This window comes from Apium graveolens, chromosome 4 (assembly GCF_009905375.1).
Source record: "Apium graveolens cultivar Ventura chromosome 4, ASM990537v1, whole genome shotgun sequence".
Taxonomy (NCBI): domain Eukaryota; kingdom Viridiplantae; phylum Streptophyta; class Magnoliopsida; order Apiales; family Apiaceae; genus Apium; species Apium graveolens.
The window spans coordinates 1,366,096-1,389,937 of NC_133650.1; the positions used below are offsets into that span (position 1 = coordinate 1,366,096).

The 23,842-nt window shown below is 32.5% G+C and overlaps 5 protein-coding genes across 6 annotated transcripts; 1 reads left to right on the plus strand and 4 right to left on the minus strand.

The window, feature by feature from the left end:
• Positions 1–462: 462 nt before the first annotated feature.
• Positions 463–4,039, minus strand: LOC141717426 (uncharacterized protein At4g14100-like). Of its 2 annotated transcripts, XR_012573640.1 has the most exons (3): positions 3,483–4,039; positions 2,064–2,545; positions 463–934 (listed from the first exon to the last, which is right to left on the minus strand). XR_012573640.1 is itself a non-coding variant. In XM_074519479.1 (2 exons), exons 1-2 carry the CDS (start codon positions 3,964–3,966, stop codon positions 2,325–2,327), a joined length of 705 nt encoding a protein of 234 aa, XP_074375580.1. In that variant the 5' UTR covers positions 3,967–4,039; the 3' UTR covers positions 463–2,324. The 2 variants fall into 2 exon arrangements, 1 of the variants encoding a protein (XP_074375580.1); XM_074519479.1 differs by having other exon boundaries at positions 463–2,545.
• LOC141717427 (uncharacterized) lies at positions 464–1,689 on the plus strand. Its single transcript, XM_074519480.1, has 4 exons — positions 464–678; positions 767–825; positions 1,218–1,335; positions 1,439–1,689. The coding sequence occupies exons 1-4, from the start codon at positions 464–466 to the stop codon at positions 1,515–1,517; spliced, it is 471 nt and encodes a 156-aa protein (XP_074375581.1). The 3' UTR covers positions 1,518–1,689.
• Positions 4,040–6,342: 2,303 nt separating the features above from the next.
• LOC141717429 (uncharacterized) lies at positions 6,343–13,333 on the minus strand. The gene is made up of 5 exons (XM_074519482.1): positions 13,086–13,333; positions 11,113–11,371; positions 9,663–9,857; positions 7,229–8,731; positions 6,343–6,672 (listed from the first exon to the last, which is right to left on the minus strand). The coding sequence occupies exons 1-4, from the start codon at positions 13,187–13,189 to the stop codon at positions 8,336–8,338; spliced, it is 954 nt and encodes a 317-aa protein (XP_074375583.1). The 5' UTR covers positions 13,190–13,333; the 3' UTR covers positions 6,343–6,672; positions 7,229–8,335.
• On the minus strand, positions 6,530–7,496 carry LOC141717021 (uncharacterized protein At4g14100-like). Its single transcript, XM_074519146.1, has 2 exons — positions 7,229–7,496; positions 6,530–6,672 (listed from the first exon to the last, which is right to left on the minus strand). Exons 1-2 carry the CDS (start codon positions 7,494–7,496, stop codon positions 6,530–6,532), a joined length of 411 nt encoding a protein of 136 aa, XP_074375247.1.
• A 7,117-nt stretch (positions 13,334–20,450) lies between the features above and the next one.
• Positions 20,451–22,819, minus strand: LOC141717428 (strychnine-10-hydroxylase-like). Its single transcript, XM_074519481.1, has 2 exons — positions 21,814–22,819; positions 20,451–21,495 (listed from the first exon to the last, which is right to left on the minus strand). The coding sequence occupies exons 1-2, from the start codon at positions 22,750–22,752 to the stop codon at positions 20,872–20,874; spliced, it is 1,563 nt and encodes a 520-aa protein (XP_074375582.1). The 5' UTR covers positions 22,753–22,819; the 3' UTR covers positions 20,451–20,871.
• Between the last annotated feature and the right edge of the window lie 1,023 nt (positions 22,820–23,842).

Genomic DNA, 23,842 nt, shown 5'->3' on the forward strand with positions numbered 1-23,842 from the left:
ATAATATGGGAAAAATATCAAGTCGGTCACTCGTTTCGTCCAAATATATCATTATTTTTCAATTTAACTCAATTTGATCATTAATTTGAAAACTTTTAAATAACTAAATTTTAAGGAAATGTGAGTGTTTCTAAATTTTCGGAGCAGTTTTCAATTTTTTTTACAAAATATGATGAAAAATCCGAAATAAATAAATAGTCGAGATAAGGTAGGTGAGTGTGTGTGTTTAAGTAGCGGAAACAAAAAATAAGAAAGAAAAAGAACATAGTAGAGGATAAGAAAAATCCAAAGAAGACTAAAGGGGAGTTATGTGGGAAGCATGACAGCCACGCTTCACAAAAACATTGCACTATTGTATCTGTCTACCCTCTCTTCTTATCTCTTCAACACTTCAAACTCTTCAAGCACAAACTTGGCAACAAAACAATAAGCAGAAGAGTAAAAACCCGAAAAAAATAACAATATGGCACTGCAGACATCTATTAAGCCTACCATTACCATCTCAGGCAATGCTGGTCTGCGTCGACAAGCTGATCCTTCCGCTCTAAAATCATCGTACTTTTCTCCGTCTTTGAATCTTTTGCGTCCTCGTAAACTTTCTCAGGCCAGGACTTCTGCTGCACCGAGATTTTCTATGCGTTTAGCCAATAAGCAGTCTTATATCTGTCGTGACTGCGGGTAATTTACTTGCTTCTGTACATGCTAATTATACTCCTGGTGCTACAATGACAAACATGATATGATATTGAATTATTGATGTATGCAGGTATATTTACAATGACAGGACACCCTTTGAGAAGTTACCTGATAATTACTACTGCCCTGGTACATTACTCTGCTTTGCGATATTTTACTAGTCTAAGCATATAGTATAATTGCAAGTACTAGACTCTATTATCTGGAGCAGAAGAAGATTACTGTAATTTCTCAGGTCCTGTAAACATAATTGGAATAAAAATAAGTAATAACATGGCAAAAGCAGAGCTAGGAGAAATAAGCCTTAAAGCAATGAGTTATCGTATAGTCCTGCTGCAGGTTCAGTAAAAGGAAATATAAGGTACTTGAATAGAATAGTTAAGAACTAAGTCACATATATACAACAGTCATATTCATCGATTTTATATGATTTGATATGAGATAGAATGTCGTAAAGACAAGTTGCTTCATGACAATGTATGAGATATTGAGATCTAAGGCCACGACTACGTTTTTTACAGTTTGTGCAGCTCCAAAGAGAAGATTTAGGGTATACGAGCCTCCTGTCAACAAGAATGCTAATGCCACAGATGCTAGAAAAGCTAGGAAAGCTGACCTCAAGAGAGAAGAAACACTAGGGTAATTAGCACACTTACATCTGTGTTTATCGATTATTCTATAAAACATATTTAAGAAATTAAGCAAATTTAACAAAGTTAGTATGATACTGTACTACTTGCAGCAAGGCATTGCCTATTGGTATAGCGATCGGAGCTGTAGCACTCGTTGCTTTATACTTCTACGTCAACAGCACTTTCTAGAGAACTAGCTGAAGCGAAGAGACAAATGCAGCTGTAGTGGTCCTCGATTAATTTCTGGCGATTCTCGTTTACAGAATATGCCCTCAAATCATACGTTTCTTATACGAATAAGTTTGCTATGTCTACAATGTATTTCATCATTTGATAATCAAAGTTTTGATTGTTTTAGGTATGATTGATTTTGTTTGGGCTTAGAGGAACTATGAACTGAAGATACAGTGGAACTTGATGACATTTAAGTGTCTTCTCGGGTGTAATTACTAATTAGTCTATGATCTCAAACAGGACTTAACGGAATCACAAAGTCAAAGGCATATATAGAGCAAGACTAATGCTATCTCTGGTTGCAAATGATTTAATTTCTGCAGGTCTCATTATCAGAGTTTTTGCTTGCTAAACGCCACGTTCCGAACCCCGAAAATAATCAGTTTGAAACTAGGGAAAAGGCCGGGCTCTGAATTAACACATATCAAATTATCAAGCTGAATCATTCCAAATTTTCAGCATTCATTTTATCCAAGCAGATTTCTAAAGTAACCATCTTACCTTGTATATGTCAAAATCCCAAATTACATCGGTGTGCGTAGTTCTAAAGATTCCCAGAGCTTTTGCTAACAGTTCAAGTGACATGCGATAAATTAAAATAAATGTAAAGATAATTCAATTTTACCGCAAGAACTTGATTTTTATTGAAAAATCAACTTAGAGATTAGAGATTCAATAAAGTTCCAACCAACATTGCCTCAAGAAAGCACAACAAAGATTATTACATATATAATACAGAAAATACCGGAGAGCAATGAACATTCAGATTGCCGATGTAAGATTCATTGCAAGTGATCGCATTACACTCCTACGATAAGGACCATCCATACTAGCTACAGATTCAATTGCAATACCAGTTCTCTTCTTATCCACATTTGCTTTCTCCTGCTCAGCAGAATTGTTGAAACAGTACACAGGGGCTTGCCAATTTGGATCATCAAGCACTTTCCCCACTTCAAATGTCATGATATGTGCAGTCATCCCTGCATTTCAAGACCACCTCAAATATATAACTATTACAAGTATCAACAACAATAAGATGATCACACATACACACTACAAATTTCAAACACACTACAAGAAATTTCGAAATCAGAGAATAAATTAGGATTTCACAAGCAATTAATAAGACATATAGCAAAACACAATAATGAGAAATGAGTTCTTTCCAAGATTTGAGCCTACAACATGGTCTAACAAAATCTCCCGCAAACATTTCACCTACTCAAATTCATGTCAAAATTTTCGACATTTAGTACTAAGTTAAAAAATAAGGTTCGAGTACATGTCACATTTATATAACAATATCTTAACCAACACATTTTAATAACAAAGATAGTTCTAGAAGACAAGATTATAAGCTCAAAGTTTAAGGACTTATCTCTTCTCGTCCAAGGTTCTATGTTCGATTCTCGCTTACTCCGAGATTCATTTGAACATATACTCATATGCAAGGGACATAAGTTCAATTATTCAGAAAAAAAAGAAAGACAAGATTATGATCCCATATTACAAATATACCTGTATAAAAAGTCCAAGAAACAGGTCTTTTAGAGACAACATCCTCATAATAAGAATGAGAAATGAGTTCTTTTCAAGATTTGAGCCTACAACATTGTGTAACAAAATCTCCAGCAAAAATGTCATGAACTCATATTCATGTCAAAATTTCCTACAATAAGTACTAATTTTCAAGTAAGGTCTGCCTATCACATTTATGTAATAATATCTTAATCAACACATTATAATAAGAAAGATAGTTCTAAAAGACAAGATAATGAGTGACTAAAAGACAAGATAATGAGTGACTGTTAAGAGTTTATCCATTATCGTCCTAGATTTTTAATTCGATTCTCGCTTATTCCGAGATTTATCAGATCATATACTTGTATGATGGCATGTAACATGTAACAAACATACCTGTATAAAAAGTCCAAGAAACAGGTCTTTTGGAGACAACATCCTCATAATAGGTAATAAACTCAACTTTCTCCCACACATTACACAAAAACCCATCAATACTCTTCTGTCCAACATAAGTAGCACCATGCAGCCAATCAGGTGCAAGAATCCCCACAGGAAAATGCATGACTTTGCATTCTTTATTTGAGTCCAAAGTGTAGTAAAAAGAAGTGCCATTAGTCCATTCCAAGTCATACAGAAGCTTTCCTAGTTGAGATTGGATAATGTTGAAGTTTCTGCCATTGGGCCAGTCATACCATAAGTCCACTTTCTGAAGTTTGGTTTCTTTGGTGGTCATGAATATTATGGAGTGGAACTGCTTGGGCCATGGAGTTGGAGTCGGGTTCGGGTTCGGGTTCGGGTTGGTGGGTGGTGATGATGATGTGGAGTGTGTGAAGAGGATGAGGAGTGTGAGGAATGCGGGTTTGACCCGAATTACCATTTTTTGAGTTTAGTGTGAAGAGGTGAGATTGAGAAAGAAGGTGATAAGGTGTGCTAGAGAGGTTGGTTGTGTTTGGTTTTTGACCAAGTACTAAAACATGTATGTTGGACACGTGTGTGAGATCAGCTGCACCAACGTGGCAATGACCGTCTCTTGAATTAAACCAGTCCTTAACCCATTATTTTTATAAAAAGCGGGTTTTCTACCCCAGCGCACACAATAAGCACTAACTCTCGTGAATTTGATGTATTTTTATTGGTATTCTAATCATAAATATTGATGGACCCCGCATTTACAACAACTCCACCAATAAAAATACACTAAACTCATAAAATTTAGTATTTATGCATACATTAGAAAAACTGTTTTATAAGAACCATCTTCCATGTTAATTCTTAATATCTCAGATACATTAATTAAGGATTCTATTAACCTTTTTTACTATTTGAAATCGACAACTTAATTGAGATATTGATGAAAATATTATACTACTGAAAATATGATACTACATATAATTATTAACCAAATAATTCGATAAAATCCTAAAAACCCCGATTAATGTGGTTTCGAATATAATCGAATAGTTGAATAATATATAATCGATATGTCGCAATATGGAGAGAGAACCAGCTGACCACTTTCGATGACTCCTAAAATATTATGTTGTATATAATTTAAAATATTTAAAGAAATAATAATATTGAAAAATGTATCTAAACCTATTTTAAAATGTAATTATTAGTTTCTTAAAAAACAAGTGAGCAATAAGGATTAACACCGTAAAAAGAGAATCAAGTTTTGTTTATTAAGGTATCGATCGGAAATTAATTGAGTAACAAGGATTAACACCGTAAGTGGTAAGACATTATAAGATCATACTCCAAAAGTGACGCAGTACAAAAGCGCAGATTAAGCAAGCGCTAATATTCGCAAGTACTCTTACACGAGAAATCTTTTAATACCTTGAATTCACAAGGCAAACCTTAAATTCATAAGGGTTTTCTTGAATTCACAAAAAAAATAAAGAGAAAACTCTTAAGGGTTTTGATTTTAATAAAAGATTATTTAATACGTTACATCATAAGATTGGTTATTTAGGGACTTAAAACCCTAAAATGAAATAAAACAAATCATAGTTAAAAACAAATAATAATTACAATTATTTTTGATCATGCAGTTTTGGGCATCAGCATGCAATGTCTTCCGGGTACAAAAAGTTACTCTAGTTTTTTCTGCTTCTGGTATGACCATGCAATCCTAAGACGTGAGTATGCCATCATATATTCTCAACTGCTTGATTGTGCAAATCATATCTTTGTTATTCTCACACAAACTCAAGTATGCCATTTTTATAATTTTGACTAAATTTAATTATTAATTTATTTAATTTGATCATTTCATATTTTTTTTAATTCTCCATACTTGAATTATTTTTGAGATTTTGACATATCAAAATAAGATTTAATCATAATTCTGTAACTCAAATAACAAGTTTTAGTAATTATGAAGTCCCAAACAAATTATACCCTTTTTCTATTTTAAATAATTTTAAATTTTATAAAATGATCAAATTAAATTAATAATTAATTAAGTCAAATTGACAATAAATAATTTACTTAATTATTTAGACCCACTCAATCATCTGCTCCATATTTAACCCCTATCAAAAATCAGTGATGTCAAAGTTCAATGATTCTGCCAATTCGAAGATCTGTTTGGTTGGTGAAATTTTGTAATTAGGTATGAGTTTGTCATTTTAACCCTGTATATGATGTTTAGTTCACAAAAAAAATTATATTCGTTACTCAATCCTCTTGGCGTGGATTTTTAATACTAAGTAGAAAATAATAATTTTATACCTATTACTCAAACCCTCGAGACATGGATTTTTCACAGGGGTATGAGGCAGGTGTATAGGTAACAATTTCATTTCAACTATTTAATTTATTTTTTAGCAATTAAATATAAATATTTATTACAAATATAAATCTATGAACCAAAAATATATTAAATAACAATAAAGTTAACATATTTAATTAAATTAAAATTATGGACTTAAAATATTTAAAATAAAAAAATTCATTCCAGCACTCAATCAAACACGTATAAAATACATTATATTAGATATGATACCTGATCCACATATCACTATAATCCAATTCGTGATTTCAACCCGATACCACATCTTGAAGCAAACAACATATAGCTAGAGCCGACAATTACATACACGATACGATAATATGACACAGAAATTATGAATATAAATATAATCGATACGACAATTACATACACGATACGATAATACGATAATACTATAATACGACACATAAATATAATCGACACTAATACGAAAGTACACGAACACGAAAACGAAAATACACGGATAAATATAGTGTCGATTATGGATTTATTCTTGGTACACGATACGAAAGTAAGTACACGAAATAAATAAATATTTAAATAAACTTTTTAGAATATTTAAATAAATATTTAAACTACAGCTGTAAGGCTCATTGCAATGAACTCCCATGACCATGATTACCATTAACATTATATTCAACTTTCAAGTGCTATATAAACCAGATCTCTTTTTATCGTTTCCTTTCTTCTTCAGCTCAGCAGCATCGTTGAAACAGTACACAGGTGCTTGCCAATACCGATGATCAAGCACTTTCCCCACTTCAAATGTCATCACATGTTCAATACCTGCATTTTTTTAACCACATAAATTATAGCTCTTAAAATCATCAACTACTCGAACATAAATTGGGGTGTGAACATACTTCTTTTCAAATAACGTATTTTCAATGACACAACTTGAGTTGTCATTTCAAAATTTTCAGTTTGGTACTAGTATTTGGATCTTTTGAATTTCATATAAAATCCAGATTCAAATTCTTATAACTATAACTATAAAATCATGTTACTACCCCCGTCCCCTTCATTTCTTTACATTTTTTTCACATAATTGACACCTGACACACATTTTAAGGTAACTATAAAGTATAGTTCCGGAATTCATTTTTAAAATTTTCTTTCTTTGTATAAAACTTTTAACATTATATTTTTATTTAGACGAAATTTTTTTAAAAAATATTTATGCAACTAAATTTAATAAGAGCATTAAAGTGCGTGTCGAGTTCCAGTCCCCAATGCAAAAAAATTGAAAGGGACAGATGGAGTATTTCACCGTATTCAAAATTTCAAATCAAATCCAAGTTCCTAAAATGAACAAGATAAGGAAATGATAAAGGAGATTAACCTAGAGGAGATTCCCAAGCAACAGGTCTTTTAGAAACAACATCCTCATAGTAAATGACAAACTCATCTTTGATCCACACGTTACATAAAAACCCATCCATATACTCTTGTCCAATATACTTAGCACCCAGACACCAATCAGGCGTGACCATTCCCACTTGCAGGACTTCACATTCTTTACTTGCATCCAAAGTAAACCGAAAGCTAGTGCCGTTGTTCCATTCCGGGCCGTAAAGAAGCTGTCCCAGTTGTTTCTGAACAAAGCTCATGCTTATACCATTAGGCCAGTCGTACCATAACTCGGTTATGTCGAGTTGAGTTCTGTTTCTGCTCTCGTAGAATACGGTTGAGTGGAATTGGTCCGGCCATGTGGTTGGAGTTGGATCAGTGAGTCTTGATGATGAAGTTATGGAGTTGGTGGTGAAGAGAATGAGGAAATAGGGGATTAATGGTGCCCTGGAAATGATCATTTTGCGAGTTTGGATATGAGGATTGAGTTTGGGAAATGGATAATGAATGCAGGGCTAGTTTTTGTTTTAAGATTCAGGTGAAAGATGTGTGGCCATGAAAAATGTACATCTTAACATAGAAAATGCTTTTAAGGTGTGGCCATCAAGGTTCGACATATAAAATATGAACACCTTAAAGCATCCTAGGACCGTGATGTATTTCAACGAAGATGGCTATAATGATTGTTTATATTTTAAAAATAGTATGTTTTCATTTTTCGAAGTTAATGTAAATGATGTGTTATATTTTGCTTTCATTTTTTGTTATATTGAGAGCTCCAAGCTCCAGAGGTGTCCTCTCTTACCTGGCTTATTAGCCCCAAGACTTAACTGCACATCTAGCTCACACAGAGTTTTGAAAACTTACTGGAGGTGCATTGTTATGTTTCTGATTAATTTGTAAGCATTGAGCAGCTAACATTATCCATAATTGCCATTTTGCGATGATAAAATATTATGTTTGTTTAACTTGTGTTGCATAGGCTTGACATAAAAAAAGACCGGTACAAAAGCTGTGCAAAGATAATCGACATGCAGTATTTCTCAATAAAAACAATAACACTAGAATCAGCTAACTGTATCATTATAATAACTTAGTATTAGAAATTAATTTCTCGTCTTTCAGCAAAAAATTTACCAGATACAAACTGGTCTGGAAGCAGGGCAAGCCAGACTGCAGTGTCAGCTCCTTCCTCCGGAGATATATTTCCTTCCCAGCCAGTCATGGCAGTCTTCACCCAACCTGGACAACAGCAATTGATATAAATTTTTTCACCTTCTGGCCTATCAGAAAATTTCTTAGCCATCAGCCTGGTATAAGCATTGACAGCAAGCTTTGATATTGAATAATCGGTAAATGTTTGAGGCCATCCACCAGTTGCCCAACTGCCATCTTTTACTTGTTCAAGAAATGTATTGATAGTCCTATCAATTACTTCTTCTGTTAATGAGTCGACACATTCTAGTGGTTCTCTTAATCTGACATCTCCAATTCTCTGACAAAACAGCACCAGATCATAACCAATTTAGAAAATGCTAAAACAATAGACAAAGGTATGCATGAGAGAATTTAAAACTATGCGCTTTTTTCATGTGATTTTACTTAATCCTATAATTCCATAATGCAAAAAGGTCCAGACAACAGTAGGAATAGTCAAAGACTAACCGGTTTCACCTTCAGTCTCTCAAAGGTTATCTGATAGAAAAATAGCAACTAAAGATGATAGGCATACAATCTCTATTTGCAGATGAGTAGCTAAATTTTTAACACAATTGCATATGGGTAATTTAATAAGAATTCTCCCAAAATACAATATCTTTTACAACAAGATAACTGTAGCGTAACAAAAAGCTTCCTGCACTTAAGGTCTGCAGCAGAAGGAAGTAATAAGCGCATGATTTAGAACTACTGGTACCGGAATTGCATAAGCTTATTCAAGCCAACCATTTGTCATCAGATGGAATATTGGAGTGCTAAATGTTTAAACTTATATTTTACTTTACAAAACATTTCATTTGATATAAAAGATGACTGTACTGAAGACCTAAGTACATAAACTGACATGGACAAGTTCCTTCATCTCGTCCAAGAAAGAAGGGAAGCACAGCGGGTCTAAAGATCAATTATCTCAACTTACTAATAATGTTACAGGCATTTCATTATTCAATTTCTTTTGCCTAGTCCTAATAGACTTGCTCGAGAAGCTACAATTTTGATCATTTCCAAATGAGTTGGTGATGTAATTGTTTTTTGACTTTGTTTTAAATACCATATTATTTAAGGATCTTTGAGCAATTGAGCTACCTCATTTTTAAGATTCTAGTACCGAACATTAAGCTTGGTTCTACCTTTCTGGATAGTTCTTAAATGAAATCAAATGGAATATCGAAGTTGGAAGACAATTACATTAAGCAAATTTATCTTACATTTCGCCGGCCGTTAAGTCGCCCCAATCTAGAGCTCACATTAACAATACGTGCACCCGCAGCAGAGGGCCTCATCAATGGGGTCAGAGCTTTGATCATGTTTTTGGTTCCAAAATAGTTTGTTGCAATAACTTGTTCAGCAGATTCCACGGAATTTTCTGATGAAGCATTAAAATTAACACCTGCATTATTAACCTGCAAAATTTTGGCTCAAGTCAGTACCAAGTAGTCGACAGACAATGTGGAACAGAACAGAAAACAGGAAGACTTTTAATTAATGAAATGCCAAAATGCAAAACTAATGCAGATTAATTAAAGATTAATCAAGAGTAATTCAAAAAATTGCAACCTTTGGTTTGAGATGTTACAACATTTGAAAAATCTTTTTTGAAAAATAATGCTACTCGAACCATTCAAATACCATGTAATTAGCCTTTTAACAAAATTTTTCTCTGGTTAGTGGTAAATAGCGGTAAATTATGTGCGTATTTTGACACACCTTGGAAAAGCAGCGGGGCATGTAAATTCATTTAGTGGCTAATTTCGATTTTATTGTGTTTCGGTTTATGTTGTGGTTGCTGTTTTTCGCAATGTAATTTGAAAAAGGGGAGATATTTGGACCGGTGTTGTGTTCAAATGCTAATTGTTTTGACCTACAAACTCTAAAAACAGGGAATTCTATATGTGATTTTGGTGATGTTGAATTTTGGTGATTGTGTATAGGTGACCAATAAACTATAGTTATATGTTGTATGACATTGGAATGTGATATGTGATGACAATGCTGTGGTTGTCATTGACCAAGAAGGACTGGTTTGTAGCGGAAGTTTACTCCTTTGGATTGTTTCGGAATGCAATTCCATGGGATAACAAAGTCCATTCATTGGCATTAAAATATTGACTAGATTATGTCAGCGCTTTCAGTTTAAGGCGTAACTTGTAATAGATTGATCTATAGATATTTTTCTCTACCCTTTTAGAGTGCTTGATGACATTTTCACGTTAATGTTGGAGTGAGATAGTCGGAGCATATTCTGTAAGTTTATTTAGCGAGATACTAAGAGTTATTGTTATATCTCATTCCCCATCTATTTCCCTCATTTATTTAAACACCAAGAAATTATGCCTTGATTATTAATTAATAGCCGGTCATCATTATTTCCTTCTATGTAGACTACCAAAATTAATTAATGAAATGCCAAAATGCAAAACTAATGCAGATTAATTAAAGATAAAGACCATAGCATGTATAGCATGTGTATAGCATGCAGGTCAAACAAATAATTAACAGTACGGTTGTTTGATTTGATCATGTATAGCATGTGTATAGGTAAAAATCAAGATAAAGACCATATTATTCAAAAATAAAGTATCTGAAGAAATAACTGCAAAAAACAATTTGTTCGACCAAAAATTGCTGGTGGTAAAAAGGGAAGAAGGATAAGCTAACCAGAATATCCAGTCCACCATAATTTTGTTGTACCCAATCAGCACAGGTTTTAACAGAAGAAGGATCTGTAACATCCAATTGCCGGAAAACCACTTTCAATCCTGTATCTCGTAAGACCTTTGCTGCTGCTTCACCAACCTCAATCCCCCTAGATGTCAAAATAACTGTCACCCCTTGCAACAAAAGTTGGCGAGCAATCTCGAATCCTATCCCTCTATTTGCTCCAGTTACCAATGCAATAGTTTCTGAAGACCACCACCTGGGCATATTTCATAATAGATGAAGGGTTACTTTAATCTTTAGTACATACATTAATATAAAAAGGATTTTGAGCACGTGCTAAAGGCTTTTTCCACGAAGGTCCTCTGATTAGGATTTAAACCCTAATCTTTGTTGTTTTGGTCATGATTCGTACATATGTTCTCTTTTTGCCTTAGCCCTGCTAATTTCTCTTTCTGCTCAAACTGCAGAAAATATACCTCCCCCTCCCCGATATAGCCAGTGTAATTTCACCTACCTCGAGAAATATAAACACACATGCTGATACGCACACACCAACTCTCACCCCTCCTCACACTAATTATTATTTTAGATCGCGGAGGGAAAATCAGTTGAGAACAGCCATGTGAAGGAGAGGATGAGTGGATGATGTAAAGACCTGGGCATCTAATTTTTTATGACATACAATCTCAAAAGGCTTGTCTTGAATAGGCTTCACAATACACACTTGAAGCGCGGACTCAAGCTCCCTGGTTCATTTAATTAACGACATTATTATCATTAATACAACTGTCGTTCATCCTTACATCTACATCATATTAGCTCTAAGATAGTCCGCCGCCGGTATTAAACGAAAGACGAACCAGGAGAAAAAATAAAAAAACAACAAGTGCATTCTAGCAAATATTATATGCTCCGTAAACTCTAAAAACATAACAATACTAAAAAAAGATTCTTGTCGAAACTCTGCATAAATCATTGTTTCTAGCTTCATTTCCCTCTCTCTCCAATATTCATAACAAGGCCTTATTTTATAATATAATACACGGAACGACGACTCTGAACGCTAAAATGGAACTTATACTCCAATGCTCGATTCTCAAAAAGAACCAACTAAATTTTAACGAACTCTTTGGCCAATATAGCCAATGTTATTTCACCTACCAAGAAATATGAACACACATGCTGATACACACACACAAATCTCTCACCCCTCCTCACGGTAATTATTAATTTAAATCAGGGAGGATGAAATATCAGATGAGAAGAGCCATGTGAATGAGAGGAATGATAAGTGGATGATGTAAACACCTGCGCTTCTAATATTTATAACATATAACCTCAAAACGCGATGTTGTCTTGAGTAGGCTTCACATTACACACTTGAAGCACAGACTCAAGCTCCCTAGTTCATTTAACTAATGATGTTATTATGATTAAAACAACTGACATTCATCCGCACTCTACTTCATATCATAATGGAGGTAAGCTAGTCCGACAATAAAAATGTACTCTAGCAAAATATTATATTCTACATAAAATCTAAACCCGTAACAATGCTAAAAACAGTTCTTGTCGAAACTCTGGATATATCATTGCTTTTAGTTTCATTTCCCCCACTCTCCAAAATTCATAACAAGACCTTATTTTATAATAAAATACACTGAAAGGCGACTATGAATGCTAAAATAGAACTTAAACTCCAATGCTCGATTCGAAAATAAACCAATTAAGTTTAACTAACTCTTTAGCCTAAGTCTGTCTCAAGTCTCAACTTTCATTCGAATTGATGATGTGGCAATAATATCAACAAATATATTTAATTATATTTTTCCAATCAACTATGATCATGTGTTTGATTAATGGGTTTGGTAAATTTAGTTTATTAAAATTTTAATTATAAAAAATGAATATGAATATAACTCAAATTAAATATATATAAATGAAAATGGTGAAAGGGGGTGGAGAATTACTTTTGGTGGTGAGGGTAAGGGATGGTGCGGAGTAAAGAGATATCTTGGCGTCTCTTCTCTCTTTCTGCTCTCGCTCTTTCCTTCCTATTCATCTTTCTCTCCATTCTTTTCCCTCTCTCTCTCTCAACTCTCTCTCTCTCTCAATTCTCTCTCTCCCTCTCTCTCTCTGTTCTCTCTCTCCCTCTCTCAACTCTCTCTCCCTCTCTCTCCCTCTCTCTCGCTGGTTTGGGCCGGTCCACGGACACCAACTCTGACTTATTTCGTAATTAATGGGCCGTTCACAAACTTCAACACAGCTTTTTATGATAAACTGTTATTTATTTAGTTTAATCTTATCGAACAAAAAGGACAAGTGAGTAGAACCAAATCGAAATCGAAAAATGAACTAAATTATATAATTTCGGTTCGATTTGATCGGGAATTTTCTTTTAGGGAATTTGGTCTATTATAGTATAATTAGCATAATAACCCGTGCGAGTCACGGAAAGAAAAAATGACACAAATACCTCTTTTTTAAAATTTTGTGACAAGAATACCATTTTTTGGAATGTTTGGCCAAAAATACCTACCTAATACACATTTTAAAATTGGGTATTACTAATACGCATTTTAGAAATGGGTAACTTGTATAAAAAAAATAAAAAAAAAATAAAAAAAATAATTATGGATACGCATTCGTGAGATGCGTATCATGCCTTTGTACGCATGTCAGGAATGCGTATCATGATTTTACTTTTTTTTTTATATTTTTTTTTTTGTTTTTTTTAAATAATACTCATTTGTCAAATGCATCATAGCCTTACCCATTTTTGAAATGCGTATTAGAAATCTATTTTTGGCCATATCTTTCAAAAACGGGTATTCCTTTTACATTTTCTAAAAAAAAAGGTATTTTTGGCCATCACCCGTGGAAGAATGCCCTCAAATGCGGCTGCCTTGAACGAATCCCATTCATTTTCTAGATTTTTTTTGTACATCATACAATTATATTAGTAAAATTCGTAATCGTTTTCTTATTGATAAATATTGTATAACGTCTAAAATATATCAAATACAAGTTGAGTATCTATCAATGTGTATGATTTCATTTCATGTAAAACATTAATAACGTTCTTAACGTTTTTAAATATATCTCATTAACTATAATACATATTTTCTTATTTGTGTCATGTAATTTGTATTTATTAAATGAATACCATGTACTGTACGTGTAAAAGAAAAAAATTGTAGCTAATCCATCAAATATTGTCAATATGTTTATAAAAAGAAACTAAAAATTAACATATCTGTATATTGCAGAGTCGAGTACATTTTTTGAGTTTTGGTCAAATAAACACGGAGTAATGAGGTATTTTATTACTAAAGTCATTACTAATTTACAATTATCTAATATAATTTCTTTAATTCAACGTTTATGTTAATTTAATATCATTGCTAATGTCTTAATTCATTAACTAGAGCTGATTTCGACCATATATTTAGCTTTTAATCATCTCCATTATACAAAGTTAATTTTATAAGATGTCAGGTTATTGTCAATTCATAAATTAAAATTGACATAATCTATTTAGTTTTTAACACATTGCAAAAAACTTAAATTTAATTGATCATTCTTATTTTCAGAACATAAAAGACTTTTGTTATTTTCTTCTAGTATATATATATCAATAACTCTGAAATACAACATCAAAATTGAATCTTTTAATATTTTTTACGATAAAGTCACATGTGTGTGTATGTATGTAAATTATTATTTATTATATTTTTGAGTTAATTATGTTGGTCTCGTTTATTTATATTCTAGATATCTTGGGCATGTATATATCTAATTGTTATTTAGTAAATTACTCAAAGAACATGTATTTATGATTATTCAAAAATTATAATTATCTAATAAATAAATTATAATTATTTATATATCGTAGTCGTAGTAGCACTGAAAATCAAACAATATAAATTTTTACTCAACAGAGCATGAGTCATGGATCTGACATAAAAATAATTCATATATTGTCAAGACTAACTACTGATATTTTGAAGTTTTTTTTTAAGAATCTGAAGATAAATTTGTATTGATATCATCATTCAAATCATTTTAAAGTTTCTTTCATTTATGATACTAATATTTCTTTTTATAGTTACTTGATAACATTGTATACTATTTTTTTGAAAATTAAATATTTTCAATTTGATGATTTTTTTAAAATATTAGCTGAACTTGTTAATCCTTTCAAAATATCGACCAATATTATTTATTTTATTTAGATAGCATAACATGGATTAAATCAAATAGTACAATACATTATAGTTCTAAACTTTTTTCAAATATTTAAAATAGCTGTACAATATTTTCCAACACTAAATATTTTTTTTGTAAATTTATTATTGCTAATTTAATTTTTATTTTTCAAAATATTGAATTATATAATTTTACAAGTTTCTTATATATATATATATATATGAGAGTCCTTATTTTTAGTTCAGTACGAGAGTCCATATATGTTCTGCAAATAAAATAGTATAAAAAATAGTAATTTTGATACATAATATCAATTGACGTATAAATAGCTCAAAAATATTAATTTTTATTAATATAAGATATTATAAAATATATCCTTATTGGTAAGATATTCCCGTCGAGCTCGTAATTTAAATTTATTAAATCTAGATAGTGATGATGTATTTTCGGCTATGTCATGTATTCAAATTTCGAGTATTTTTTAAAATGGTTAAAATTCTGATTTGAAGCTAGTAATTTTGATACATAAATCAATTGACTTGATTTTATACAGATCCCAAACATATTAATTTTGTTGGTAAGATTTTCTCGTCAAACTCGTAATTCAAATTAAACCTAAGTAGTGACATGGTAATCTACGGGCATACCATTTAGTCAGATTTCAAGTATTTTTTGAAAAATGAGTCAAATTCTAATTTTGAATTCGAAAAAATCGAAATACGCTAATATAACTTATCTAAATATGTAGTACATATATATATATTATTTATATAAGTGTATCTCTTTTTAACATATAAAAAAATTTACTATATGTACAATTTATTTTTTTTATTAAAAATATATGAGACATATTTTTCAAACTAAATTATTTAATAAATAAGGTAATGATCCGTTTTTATACTGTACTTAACTTTATATCTCAAATTCAATTGTTCAAAACTAACTCTACAAATATATTAGTAACCATGTTTAAAGTTAAATAAATTGTCGTTATTTATGACACTCACATATTATGTGTATGATAAAAATCTTAAGTAACAGTGTGGTGTAGTGGTAAGGTGATGTGCTCCTTTCACGTTCAATTCCTTCCAACAACCTCTTTTTATATAAATTTAAAATGCAGGGGGTAAATCACGTGGAAAATGCAGAACCCCCCTCCGTGGAGCCTTCCTTATACATAATAATGAGAATAAAATAAAATTATAAACACAGAAACTCAAAAAATAATCTTACCCAAATATAAATATTAATTATCACTTTTTATTAAATATTAAAATATAATAATGAATATTGGTGTAAATAAAATTAATTTTGAATAAGATAAAATTAGTGAAGAAAATAAAACTATTAAAAATTATTAATTTAAGAATATTAAAATAATCAAGAAAGAGAATGAGAAATAGATAAGAGAGAAATGAGAAATGGGTGAGAAAGAATTAATGGAGGTAATAAATGAAAAAGAGAGGTTAAAAGTAAATTAAATGAGGGGATTGTTAGTGAAAGATGATATCAGCAAAATTAATGAGAGATTAACACATGAATTTGATGATCTAAGCTTTTAAAGGAGAGTTTGACACGTAAGATATGATGATGTAAATGTACTTTATTTTAGTATAATGTAGATAATCGAGGACTTCATTTTTATTTACTCCAATCATACACACAATTAACACATATTTATGACAACTACTTTTGGCTTGGGGCTTTTTTGATAAATTAGATGTGTTCAGATGGGTGGTAAATTTAAAACATTTATTTTGGAACGAAATTTCTAGGAGAAATATTGGGGACTTATGAAAACCATGAGTGGAGGTATTGTCTCGCTTACTTTTACTTACTTTTATATATTATTGTTTATTATTTTTTATTTAGGACACATATTTGTGCACATATAAGCTGGGTACGATGAGGGTAAGGCTACATACGTTATACTCTCCCCAGACACTATCATAGGCGATATTATTGGGTACGATGATGATGATGGTCTATTCTGTTTTTTTGGATCAAACCGAAATATTTTTCGGTACGATTCAGTTTTATTTAATTTGAGAAAATTCGGTTAGTATTGTCCAACATAAGGATAATACCTCGTAAGGGCGTTGAGACCATGGCATGTTAAAACCAAAATTATAAATATTATACATGTTATATATACTATTCTTTTAATAATAAAACTAGGAGGAAACCGCGCTTCGCGCGGTTTGGGAAAATAATTTTATAAAATGCAAAAACGATTGTAATTTATTTAAAAATATTTTACCAAGTATAAAAAATGAATGCATTGTAATCTATACATGCAATGTCAACATAGAATTATAGATAGATTAAAAAAAGGTATCTGTATATAAAACTTGGCTCGCAATTGTGTTATGTTATTTGAATATATCAGGAAGTCAGGAGAGAATAAAATTTGTGGTAAAAGAAGAGAGAGGGAATATAAAATGTGATAGCATGAAAATAGTGAAACCGTATTACTACAAAATTTCATCAAAATTTAGTTAATATGCATAAAACCTAGAGCACAATGACTCTTTCGAAACTGGCATAAATATTTTACTGAGAGTAACCAATCCTTATATTCAATTTCCAACAGCAATCAGTATGCATAAGGAAAAGCATCACCATACTACATTTAAAAGGTGCAAAGAGGAGACTCCAAATTATTTGTGAGAGAAAAAAAGGTGTCAAATTATTGACATCTACGATAATTGTAAATACTCTTCACTATCTCTTTTATTTGACACCATATAATCAGTAAACCGGCACACTTGCACAAATATAAATGCATGTCATGTCACTTCACTTGTAATATTTTCAACATAATTGTAATTTTTTGATTAAAAGGCAAAATTATTAATTGCACTATATATGCTTAAGTTAATGATGAAAATCAAAGTTTTAATTTTATTGTTCACAATTCACCCAGACCCAAATATGTCTTGGAAAGTTGGAAGTTATGGCTAGTAATAAGAAAGTAAGGAGTGCATTGTTCTTAATTAAGTTCATCTATGCTAAATTGTTGTAGAATAATATCCTGTATCATGAGGGAAGATACAATCAATTCTCCTACAATTTTATCTATAATCATACATCATATCTAGACAATAACTGGACATATTAAAAATAAGTACACTATATACACAACCGTAATCACTATTCAACTCTTCCCCATTCACTAAGCAACTTAGTCAATGTACTGAGTGAGAGAATTATAACTACCTACTTACCTGCAAATATTGAAGTCTTAGAAATTTTCACATATTTTAACTTACAAAATTCTTTTTGAGAGAGATATGCCACCTCTACGAGCTTTTTCTTTATAGATATTTCAAGCATCTCATTATCTCCGAGATTTTCTGAGGTTAACAGGACTATTCACATTTCCTGTATCCATAACTGCCTCCCAGACATATTTATTTTTCACGCAATTTTGGAGATATCACACTTGCTTTTGTATATTTAATGTTACTTCCCTCAAATAAAATTCATAATTTAATAATAGACACTTTGCAAAATTAGCTTCCTTGTTACAATTACAGCTGAAGTTTATCACCTTCAATGTATATGTTGGTAGGTCTTTTAAAGCGATAATAGCTTCAAGTGCGAACTCACACTCTAATTGTGCCCACGTTAACATTAGATCCTACGAACGTACAATTTAACAATGATTTAAAAAAAAGTAAAAAAAATAAAAGAGTAATAGCTCATATGTAACGAATGCATGCAGATAATTGGTATTAGCATGTAACAGTAGATACCACTGACATTAAATTGCATATAAGATGCTCGTTTGGCAAGCTTATGAGCGTCCCATATTTGAAAGATAACTCAAACAGATTATGAAATGTCCTTTCGTCTTCACTCAGAAAATCTAATAAGTGTGATCCTAGCAAAGATGTTGGTTTCCCTGCAGGAATAGTGTGCAACTATAATTGTCATTTCAAACAACTTAAAAATATAAATTTAACAAATGTCCATAAGTGTCAGGAATGGAACAAACTAATACTGCAAAATCCAAATTACAAGCACACATTCAATATATGCTCAGATTGTTTTTTTTATGGTGCTCTACGATTTTGATATTATGTAGCTTTTTTCAGTGAATACCAAACCAGAGAGTAGAAGTTGCTTAATTGATCATTAGACTCAGTTGGAGCACCATGAGTATCTTGACTGACAAATTCATAGAAAGACCTCTGCTGCCTTTAGCTGGTCACTACCCTCCTGAAATGTCTAACTTCAGATTGGAACTTGCCGTAGGAGAAGTGACTTTGGTGGTTTAGGTCCAGAAGAGGCAGTATTGCCTATGGGATTTGAGTTTGGTGTTGGGGTTCCAAAATACAGTTTTTATGAGATTATGAAACACAAGTATGCATGCACTTTTGAAGCTACTTTATTATTAAGTGAACCATTATCACATAAAAATAAGAATACACCGTTATCTATAGCAGGCATCAGACTATAACCTGTGAATGACCATCAGACTGAATCTGTTATATATAAAACCAAGGGAAGCAAAACATCATCAGAATCAGTAATGAGATAATACCTTGATAGTGTCAACATCAGAACCAGTAATAAGATATGTTCATCCCCACAAGTGGAATAATCTACCCAATTGACACTTTTGAGATGGGCATCCAATGTGAAATTTATATTAGGAAGATCATGATTATATATCTGCAGGAGAACACATTACATTACTTGTAAGTAAATTTATAAAATTGAACTTGCACCAACTTCAAAGACAATAAGTAGCATTCACTACTATAGGTGGTTCTACTCTACACAACCTAGCAGAAAATGGGTTAAAAAATGCTTGAATGTAGGTGAATCAACTCTACACAACCTAGGAGGAAAAAAAATTCATTTTTAACTAAATAAATTATTTATACCTCTATCGAACCAACACAATGGGCCTTGTAATTCAGTTCTTCAAGGCCAATGTACTGCAAAAATATAAGTGCGCGCTAGCAAGACTTGAAACTTTAATTTAATAAAACTTGAAATACCATGGGATCAATACCCTTTATGTCTCCAACAAAATATAATGAACAAATTCTTTACATGGAACGCCAAAATTTATAATTATATATACATCTCCACAAGAGTGAACTTATATCGAGTACAAGTAAACCTGATTGAACCAAAATTCATCGCATGTATAAATTACATATATTGAGAGCTCTTCATCCTCTTTGGTCTCAATACACCTTTTGTAATCGCATAACTATTTATAATAATTGAATAAACAGTTTTTGTGATTGATTTGGAAGGCGGAGAGGCAAAAACTAAAGGGGTTTGGTAGATCGAAAGACAATGGTCTGAAATTGCTCATTTTAATTAACAAAAAATAGTATAAACTACATGAAGGTTGTGAATGAGATACACAGGATTGGAAGCTGCTGAAAGCGTCACGTCACACACCCAAACAAAGAAAACCAATAAACCATTCGCATACACTCCATTTCCTAAACATAGTATATTGTGGACTCTGCATTTGTAGTTTAAACCAAACATGAAGAACTTGTACATGAAATCTTTGCTTCATAAATAGAGAGAAGGAGGCAGTCGGGGCCTGAAGGTAACTTCCAGGGGTGTTGCTTTTGGGTTAGTAAGGCCTGCACTTTCAGTCATATCAATAGGCAAGTCCGAAACAGTTCCAAGATCAAACCCGTGAAGGAAGCGAGCCAGTGTCAAGTGCAGAACCTGGAGAGCAAGATTGATGCCAGGGCATGCCCTCCTTCCCGAACCAAATGGTATCAGCTCAAAATTCTTCCCAAACACGTCAACATCAATATGTTTCTCGATAAACCTCTCAGGTTGGAACTCTAGGGGATTGGACCAAATGGCAGGGTCACGTTGCAACTTCGAGAGGTTTACTAATAAGCGCGTGCCTGCTGAAATGTGAAAGCCTGCCAAAGTGCAATTTTCCATTGCTTCACGGGGTGCAGCAAGTCCTGTAGCCGGGTATAATCGCAAGGTTTCCTTGACAATTGCTCGCAGGTAAGAAAGATTCTTGATATCTGATTCATTTACTTGGCGATCTTTTCCAACATGTTTTTCCAATTCATCTTGCACTTTTCTTAAGGCGTGGCGGTTGTTAAGTAGCAACGAGACTGCCCATGTAAGCGTGACCATCACTGTGTCAAATCCACCTAAGAGAAGATTCTGTAGAGGGCAGTTTAATGTACAACCACAGTTAAACAAATAACAGGCTCTAATTGCCTTAAATGAGCTTCTTAACAAGTCATAACAACAACGTACTTGCAGAAATTTCATTTAATGAGGGCAGTTCACATCTATTTCAGTCTATTACTCCGAGAAAGATTAAAAAAAGAGGTGCATACTTCCTGTTAATCTTAGATTTCATTATGCATGAGTACAAAAGCAATCATATTCCTTAAAATGCTTTATCATTCTTAGGCTAGTTTGAATAATAAAAATTGCAGTGTCATTTCAGCAGTGTGTGTTGGGATTTAGACTTACCAAGCAAGTGGCCTTAATAGAAGTGTTAGAGATCTGAGCAGACGGATCAGAATCCATGAGAGTCTGCATAACATGCATAAAGTCTTGCTCCAGTTCATCGATACTTGAAAGTTTCCTTTTCTGTCGATGCTCCTTCATCCAGCTCTCGAGTGTTTCATCCAAGTCTTTAGCTGTCTTCTTCATTTTTCCCTTGTATCCCGTTAATGAATCTACCCAACCCAACAATGGAATTGCATCGGAAACCATAATCAAACCTACCAGATGCATGAAATCCCCCAAGGCCTTCTGAAACCGTCTTGACTCCACACTAGTGCTAAAATAATGCTTTCCCACCACCATTCTCACCATTATATTCAATGTTAGGTCTCCAAATTTCTCTTTCAGTTCTACCACAGGCATGTAATTTCCTTCTCCTTTACTTATCCACAGCTCATAAAGCCCCTTGATAAAGAAATTGACTTCTGATTCCCGAACATGCTTGAGCTTCTCAAGCCTGCTATTGCACAGCATTTCAACCATTACTAGCTTACGAAGATCACGCCAGTTACGTCCATAAGGAAGAAACCCTAGCATACTTTGGTCATAACCCATGATCTCCAGTGCAAAAGATTTTGGATGGGTCGCGAAGACTTTGTCCTGGACTGTAAAACATTCTCTAACAACTTCCCAGTTACTAACCACAAGAGTTTTGTAAATTCCTAGTCGCAACAAGAAGACGGGTCCCAATTTATCTGCCATGTCTGCGAATAAATGATGTAACAGCTTGCTGCCTCCTAAAAGATGAAGATGACCGATAATTGGCCATGCCACAGCAGGTTCAGGAGGAGCATAGTTGCTCTTGTTGCTTCTGGCATGGATACTCAAGATCCTCCATACTAATGTAACAAGAAAAATAAGGCCACACAATACAATGACTTGAGGGTGAATGCTAAATTCCATTTTCAAACTATAGCAGATCTTTGTGCTGTACTTGCATTCTTAGTAATTTTGTTTTATCTGTTTACTACAGATTGTATAAGAAATGGAGATGTTTGATATACCACAAACTGTGCTTTCATTCTATCACAAAAATTATCAAAAAATAGATATTATTTATTAACTTATTAGCTATATTCCAAAAAAAAAAGATAAAGAAAACAAAACACTTTAGATAAAATCATACACGTTGTGAATATGACAATATGCAACTTGTGTTTTACAAATTTAAATAAAAAAATACTAGAAGATAAACTAGTAGGCTTTTAAATGGGAACTAGAACTAAAAATTCAAAGCAAATCACATTAGAAAAGGAAAATAAAGAGTAAAGATGGCCACTTCAGTTAGCAGGGGAGCACAGACCATGAATTCCGTCTGTCTCAAGTAAGATTACAACCTCTAGTTCAAATAATGTGCATCCTGAGTACTCACTCAGTCCCACCTAGGCCTTGTTTGTTTGACTGGTTTTAAGTTACAGAGAAACTTACAAATCCAAGAAACTTAAAAATCCATGGAACTGGGTTACTAAAACATTTAAAATGAAATAATGACAAAAATAACATTTTTTTGGGACTAAGTGACAAGAATACCTATTTTCAATATCCTGCCCATTTTTACCAATCAAATACCCATTCTCAGATTGGGTATCTCAAAAAAAAAATTATTTGTATTTTTGTAAAAAAAAACATTTTTAAAAAAAAAAACAAAAAAAAATTGTTAAAATACTCAGTCTGAGAATGGATATTCGGGCATATATCCAATCTGAGAAAGCGTATTTCATATACCCAATCTCAGAAAGCGTATTTGACTTTAAAAAAAAATGGTTGAAATACCCAGTCTGAGAATTGGTAATCGGGCATATACCCAGTCTGAGAATGGGTAATCGGGCATATACCCAATCTGAGAAAGTGTATTCCAAATACCCAATTTGAGAAAGGGTATTCCGTCGGTATTTTTGATCGCATTTCTCAAATTTGGTATTTTGGTCACAAATTTCAAAAAAAATGGTATTTTTGGCCATCATCCATTTAAAATCCTAGGTTTCCTAAAAGC